Genomic DNA, 8095 nt, shown 5'->3' with positions numbered 1-8095 from the left:
TGTGTGTGTGTGTGTGTGTGTGTGTGTGTGTGTGTGTGTGTGTGTGTAAGGGGGAAAACGAAAGGGGCTTATTTCCTCGTATTAACCCGGGCCGACCCCTGTCCCTCCTCTCCTGTTTTTCTCTCTCTGTCTCACCGATCTTCTCATTTTTCTTCTACTTCTTGATGCTTTTCTTCAATTCTTCCCGCCATCCCTGACTATTGGGATGAGCTCCTTTTTTTTTTCTTCCTTCCCAGCATTCCCTCCACCGTTGTTTATCTTTTCATTCTCCCTTCAGCGCTTTCTTTCTCAACGGAAAAGCCGCCAGGTTCATTGCTCCCGCTCTCTTCCATCCATCTCTCTTCCCTTCCTCTGCCTCGTTCTGATTTCCAATCGCGGTTCATTAGGTTCGGTGGATTGGCTTTCTTCCTGCAGCACACGCCTCTGCCACCCAAGCTGATTGGCTTTCATTCCGGACAAAGGGTGGTCTGCACGCGCGGCCGCGCACTCCCCAAACACACACTCGTCTCTGCTCCATCCCACTGAGGACCCACTCCAATGCCCACCGCTATCTGGCTCCTATCTCCATCTCTGGCCTTCCTCCATTTCAATCTGTTTTTCTTTTTTTTGTCCGTGTTATCTCTCTGGTTCTATTCATCCCTTCCCTCTCCAAAGTGCTCGGAGCTGAAACAAGGTAGTTAGTAGAGCTCCTGTGTGTGTGTGTGTGTGTGTGTGTGTGTGTGTGTGTGTGTACATGTGTAAAGATTGCAGGAGCTCCGATCACACACGAGACCTCAGACGCCGACCCTCTCCACACGTTTTGTATTCAAACAGCCAATTGCTTCTGTTTAGTTTTTCTTTTTCCCCGGCTGGAGAGTTTCCCACACGTCGGAGTTCACGGCCACACGTTACCGAGCTTTCAGCTGCGCCGCGGAGCAGGTTGGCTTTTATTAAACGCCACTTGACATGAAGAGAGGTGATCTTCTTTTATTGACCCTGCGTGCCTTTTGGCAAATAGTCTGTTGACTCAGAGCTCACACACGGAAATCCTGCTGAATAGCGGAGCCACTGACACTATAGCTGTACCTGAAAGCACCACAAAGAAGAGTAACCCCGCTGTGTGTGACAAGAATAAAACACCAATAGGTAACTTATTCGTGACAGTACGACTTGAGGCTTTCATCTATGCGATCAAAACATGCATGCATCATTTCCTGTGACTCCCTCGTGCTTGCACTGCTTTATAGAGAGATAATTACTGAAGGTTAATACAATCAATGATTATTGGAGACGAAATACAGACCATAAAAAGTATCAAGAAGTGGGTGGTGTCTGAAATATCAAGTGTGGAAACACAATCCAGCCAGCGGTGTCCTTCGGAGCCATAACAGAGGCCTAATAGTCCGACAGCCTGCGAAGCACATTCCTACTTTCAGAGGCTGAGAGGTCGAATGTGACAACAGATCCGTCTCATGAACTGTGTGTCTCTGTCTCACCACGTCTCTCAACCTCCCGATCCACCTCTGAGTCCTCTTCTACTTTTCTCTTTCTTTTACTTCCCTTTTTTCTTTCCCCGTCTCTCACTTTCTCACCTCACTTCCATATATAGGAGTTTCTCGACAACATGCAGCAGTGCCATGCCTCCGCGTTTTTTTTAGTTTTTTTTAACGAATACACTTAGATTATGAACACACGTATAAAACGCTGAGAGACATTTTTAGCCCTCCGCTGTGGAACGAGGAGACAGATTTGGCTGCTGGCCATGCAGACTTCTATCTCTCCTCCACAGGAAAAGGAAGCTTTTCATTATCCGCCAGGGTCATGTAGCCTGGAGTAGTTTCTCCTCCCAAACTTTTTATTTTTATGTGCACAAGAAAGGCATTTCTGAGTCTTTGTCCCGGCTGCTACAGATGTTTCTCTGCGGGTTTTTTCTTTCTTTTTTTTTGCTCTCGCTGTTTTTCCTGACACGCCCTATCACCCGTCATCTTTCTCCCTTCCATATTCTCCATTCCTCTCATTTTCTCTCGCCCTCACCCATCCGTCCGCCAGGGAAAACTGACCCCATAAAAAAATGAAAAGGATTATTTAAGAGAAATCTGTAGCGGCGTAATGAAAACCTATTATTGTTTCCAACGGTGCGCGGCCTGTGGCGGCCGACCACAGTCCCGTTTAGTTAGATTGGCTGGTGGTGGTTGGTCTTTCTTCCCTTTTCCTCCTCTTTATTATGTCTCTCATTGTCTCACCTCTCTCCGTTCTCATTTTCTCCCACAAGCGCAATATCACTAGTTCTTCTTATATCCCTGCTTCTTTTTCATTTCCTCTCTCAGTCCGTGTCGTCCCTCGCTCGTCCTCCTCTGTCCCGTGATACTTCTGAGTCGTTTACAGCATGTGCCAGCACCAGTAGATGCAACTAAAACCAATTACAAAGCAGCACAAAGCTGCTCCGTATTCCAGCGTGTGTGGCGAGTGATAATATGAGCTGCTAACTGTGTGGGTTGTCTTTTTTTTGGGTTGTTATAGTGGCGGATGAGAGCAACGTGAGATCCCTGGCCGGGCAGAGGAACGGTAAGTGTTTGATCCACGTTTCCCTCCACCTCCCACAATGCAACAGTTACGAAATATATGAAATTGACCTTCTGCGGGAAGATTCTCATTTTCTCCGTCGTCTTCTCGAACGTTGCTTTATAGTTTACTCCCCCTCCCTCCGCTCCACCCGGCTGACAAAGCTGAGTTGTGAAGCACTTAGTGTCGGAGCTCTCGCTGCTTTATAGCCGTCCAGGTCAGCAGGCGCTCGGTGCTCAATCCTCACCCAGCAGACAGCAGCCGTATAGCACCGCAATGGCTTCTGCCTCGGTTCCGCCTTGTTTTATTTGAGAAAAGTCTGGTTAGTGCTTTAACTGAGAGACAGTGGTGGTACACACTATATGTAATTCACTCCCAAGGATTGAAGCACTTTATGCTGGAAGGAGCAGCCCCTCTCACATTCATTTTCACATCCTGTTTGCGTGTAAATACCCAGAGAAATGCAAGCAGGAAAGCCCCAACCTTAACATATTGTCATTTCCTGCTCGTCAGACATCATAAAACAGGCCGCAGAATTAGCAATCTAATGATATCAAAACACACATTTGATTAAATGAATTTATTAATGGATTCACTGTGAGAGAGAGGGGGCAATCAGGCGTCCCTGGCGCTCACAGCGATCTGTAATTAGAGCTTCAAAATAAGTTTTAGAATCCATCAGCAGCCAGAACACTGCTCTTCCTCGACGTCCCTCTGGTGCACCAGGTGCCAAACATCGGCCACAGATCGTGGCGCTTAATGAAGAAAAGGCGCCACCTCAACAGATACATGAATCACAGCAATGTAACCAAGCGCTGCTGACGACACCAAAGGAAAAACATTTGTTTGCGAAGATATTGTGGCTTGTGCACAACCGGTTCCACTTAGTCAGATGCTCCGGCATTTGCTTCTCAGCGGCCAACTCCGTGTGGTCGCTCCGGGCTTCTGCATGAATATAAATCAGAGTGTTGCACACAGCGGGCGCGCTCGGTTGACCGTGTAGATCGGCAGCGTAGCTTCATCGCATCTCGCTCAGAAACGCCCAGTGTATTTTTAATGTGGCAACAAGGCTTATGTAATTAAGGAGTCTGGACCAGCATTTTAGTCCTGGTGTTGGCTCCCTCTCTGCCTCTGTGTGACACACACACACACACACGTACACCGATCTCTTAAATCCACCTGCAAGAAGACAACTAAGCCTGTTGCCGGTGGAATACAAATGGCCCGAGCACCCCCGGTGACCTCAAATCCCCCACACTCAGCATTCACACAAGTGGCTTCCTCCTCCTCCTCCTTATGATATGATTTTCCTGGCATTTCTGATCAGCACCCAGAACCTTCATGATATATAAAGTGATCCATTTCTCTGCTGCAGCATTCCTTCTTTTTCCCCCCCTTGACATCTTAGCTAATGTGTATTGACGGGGCTTTTGCGTGTTTTTCATTTTTGCTGACGCAGTGTATTCGCCTAGCTTCCTGCGCCCCCCCCCCATCCTAAATAGCCTCAGTGTTTCTTTATGGGCTTTGACATATTTCATTAGGCGGATGGTCTTAAGAGGCCTGCCTAGCTTCTTTAATCTGGCTAAAACCCTTTTTCTCTCTGGCTAGAGCCGCTGTGAGGAGCGCTTCACTCCTCTTGCTCCATCCTTTTCTCTGTCACTTTCTCTCTCTCTCTCTCTTTTTTCTTCCTATTTCCGCTTTCATCTTTGCCACCAATCTCGTTCTTTCCCAGTCGCTTCTCTCTTGATTATTCTCTTCCTCTTTGTCGCCGGGGTCATCCCCATTTTTAGCATCCTCTCAATCCCAAACCGTCGTCTCCCTTTCTTCTTTTCTCTCCCTCCGTCTCTCCTACATCCGATTCTTCTCTTCATGCTCACTCTCATTCTCTTTTCTCTCAACAGGTTGATCCTTTTCTATTCATTCGCTCGCCTTTCTCTCTCTCTCTCCCTCTCTCCATCCTCTGCGGCTGTATCTGTTCCAGCCTCATGCGATTACGTGGAACGTGCTCCAGTCTCTTGAGCTCCCTCCTGCACACACACACACACACACACACACACACACACACACCAGTGCCATTAGTCTGTTCACTTTAAAAACCAGCCGGCTTCTTGCCAGCGCTGAAGCCTCTGCTTTGTTTTCGCACTCTTTGTTTGTCGATTGAAGCTAAAAGTCACCACCCGATTCAGGGAATCACGGCCAATTCTGCTCTTTTCATGCAGTCAACATGTTCGGCCTCGAAGGGCGACCAGGTGTGATTTGTGACAAAGCGACACGGGTTGCTGCTCATTAACTGGCGGAGCATCATTTGGGTTTGTTGGGCTCCAAGTGCTTTTTGGATCCTATCTGATTATCCTCCGGTTTTGATTTCACCCACAAAGCCCTCGACCCCGCCAACATGCAGACCGTGTTAGAGGCGTAGCAGTCGATGCAGGTATGTGCGCACTGTGCAGTTCTCCCTCCAATGGCGTTTACAACATGGCACATGCCCCCCCAGCCCTCATCCGTACTCTGCCAACCCCCTGAGCTGCCGCGATCCAGCAGAGGCAGGCAGTAATTATGAAATGGCCTTTTAAGTCCCCTCCGGTTATTAAAGCCATTCATCTCGTCGTAGGCCGGATACATAGGGGCCCATATGTCCCCCGTTCCCCTCATACATCCAAACAGCTAAACCCAATTACTGCCAGAGCAGCGCCTCCGTCCAGCTTCATCATCTGCCCCCTGATATAGCTGAGTGCATTCAGATAGTGATGGAGGGACGCTCGCTCATCGGACGGGTCTTTAATCGGAGTGGAGTTTTGATCGGCCACAACATGAATTGGATTTGCTTCCACTGGCTATCCGGATGTCTGAAGTGATTTGGTTTGACGTGGAGTTTGCGGTATGATAAGAAAACATTTAGACTACGAGGGACAGAGCATTAATGACATTCTGTTCCTCCCAGCTTCCTTAGCGTTTAGAGAACTGGACCAGCTCTTATCACGGCTCATTTTGGATCCTTATTTTTGTCAAGAAGAGAAATATAGAACAGTGCCACACACATGCGTCATTCCACTCGTGCCCTTTACTCTTTAGACGTCTCGCATGTCGTCACAGGTTTGCTCCAATAAAGCTTTAAAAGCCTGTATTTAATCTGAGTTGGAGCTATGAAGAGACCTTTGTGTGTTCTGTCCAAGTCTTACTAGAACCCATTCGTGGTTTGTTAATGTCTGTTGGTCATTCAGGCTTTTTAAAGCTCCTCTTGAATGAGACGACAGAGCAGGGGCTGCTCTATCCCTTGTAACAGTGTGTTTAATGCTGCTGTTGGATTAAATTCAATAACCTTTATTGAAAAGGGGGCGACACTGAGAGCAGGCTTTCTTTTTACAGGTGTGTGTGTGTGTGTGTGTGTTTATAGAACAGAGCAGGTCAGAGCCTGTTCTTTTTTTATTGGCCTGTCCTGAGATTGGATATTAGATGGAAGTGTGTGTGTGTTTATGTCTTACATGTGTGTTTTTGTAAGCATATCGTGTGTGTGTGTGTGTGTGTGTGTGTGTGTGTGTGTGTGCTCTCTGTACCCGATTTAAAGAACTATGTCCAGAAGCAACAAACCCCTTTTCCCTGTTTGCTAAAGTGTCTCCTTGGCAACTCACTGTCACCCTTCACACACACACACACTTTCTCCGTACCACCCCCAGCAGTTTTGATAGGGGGGGGGGGGCACTTGCTTGTAACTGTGGCAACCTTTCAGCCAGTGTGCTGCAAAAGCTGCTTGCTGTGAAGCACATTGTAGTCCAGTTGATAGGTAAGTGTTAAGACCCTGCTGAGACACTGTGGGGGGGGGGGGGGGGGGGGGGGGGAGTGTGGCAGGGCGTGGGGGGGGGGGGGGGGGGGGGGTGGGGGGCAGCAGTGTGCCAGGGCTTGTGTTGGGAAGAGTGTGTGTGTGTTTTGACTGGAGCAACAATGTCAAATTGAACATAAATACGACAAAATCCTGTTTTAATTGTTTGGTGTTCACCATCTGGTTGATTGGATAGTGTAATTATCTGTGTGTGTGTGTGTGTGTGTGTGTGTGCGGCGTGTTAAGTTTGCACGGCACACACAGTCTGTACGGCAAAACCTATAATTTTGACATCTCCGAGTTCATTGATTCTTTTGTTCATTGGGCGAAATAATTACAGAGTTGTGTGCAGGCAACTTTTATTCACGTGTTTTTTTTTTTTTTGGGCGGGAAAACACACATTCCAGAGCCAGAGCCAGATTATTACGTTTTAATCAACCACACAAAAAAAGATCAGCGTTCATACTGTTGGACCACCGGGACATAGAGAGAGCGAGAGAGAGAGGTGTTCGTCCTTGAAGGGCCCGTCGGCACAGCGAGACCCCAAGGCTACGTCTCAGGCAAAGACTTGGCTGCTGTCTCCTCCACAGCAGACACGACAGCCTTTCACTGAAGTACAGCGATACACGGATCACATGCAGAGGTGTGTGGCAGGTGCACGTTGTGGTGCATGTGTCTCTGCGCTCGCATCTCTGAGCAGATATCTGTGGATGAAGTGGTAATTGGCAGGTTCTTTGTTTTCCACATTTGTTTGGCATTATGTTCTTACACATTTCCCAGAAGTCCCTTCTCCATCAAAAGTTGAGTAAGTGTTGTTTTATGTTTTTTTTTTCCCAGTGTAAAGTTTTCTTTTAACAATATTCTCAATGTTCTTCAACACTGGAGTCTCGTGGATAAATGAATGGCACCACACTGCACCGTAGCTTTGTGTTCCGGTTGTCATTTTTAATTATGTTGCCGCAAAAATCGGGACCGAAAAACCACGCAACAGTGACTTAATACATGAATTATTCATCCATGATGCAACAGTGAACTGGTTTGTGTGCTGAACGTATTATCAGATATCTACAAAGAGTCATATTTAGAATCACTCATCAGACGCTCTGTAATTAGATGTTTCTCGCTGAAATGCACCTTGGGAGTTGTACATGACTTCCCTTCTGAAGTTTAAATGTACTCAAAGAACAGATATTTTCGAACACAGTAAATCATCTTTTGTACAGATGATTCAACTGGGAGTTTAGTGACCATCCGAGCCAAATGTTCCTTCCCGAAACGGAAACGGAGCGATGGTCTTGGACGGAGGAGCGTTACAGATGTGAAGGGCATCGCCGGGGTCCGGGGCCCTGTTGGCTTGAATCTGGCGGCAGTCAGGCCGGGCGTGAGACGAACGGGTCCGAGGGAGCATCTGCTGGCACAGCGGGCGGCGATATGTGATAAGCGCTGATTTCACCCTCCATTGGATCGAGCTGGCGATGATGGCAACCTCTCCACCGCTCATCCATCCTATTAAACCCTCATTATTCATTTACCTCCAGCCTCGGCCACCATGACATGCATGGGATGAGCCCGCGCGCGCACACACCAGCGAAAAGTGTTTCTTCTCCTGTTTCATCTAAAGCGGTCAAGGACACACACCGCTATCTCATACAGGCAGTATTGGGACTTCTACATTTCTGTCCTTTTCAAAATTCTCACATTTTGTAGCACAGACACACACACACACACACACACACA

General features: G+C 47.7%; 1 protein-coding gene across 1 annotated transcript in view; it reads left to right on the top strand.

Moving 5' to 3' along the window:
* pard3ba (par-3 family cell polarity regulator beta a) overlaps positions 1 to 8095 on the top strand; it is a 126251-nt gene that overhangs the window by 71219 nt on the left and 46937 nt on the right. The window contains exon 15 of the mRNA XM_031852147.1: positions 2500 to 2544. Coding sequence (XP_031708007.1) covers positions 2500 to 2544 — 45 coding nt within the window. The remainder of the gene's footprint in view (positions 1 to 2499; positions 2545 to 8095) is intronic.

Source organism: Anarrhichthys ocellatus, unplaced genomic scaffold (assembly GCF_004355925.1).
Source record: "Anarrhichthys ocellatus isolate YVR2014 unplaced genomic scaffold, GSC_Weel_1.0 scaffold12, whole genome shotgun sequence".
Taxonomy (NCBI): Eukaryota; Metazoa; Chordata; class Actinopteri; order Perciformes; family Anarhichadidae; genus Anarrhichthys; species Anarrhichthys ocellatus.
The sequence above is the reverse complement of the archived record's forward strand: the minus strand, read 5'-3'. Positions and strand labels throughout refer to the sequence as shown.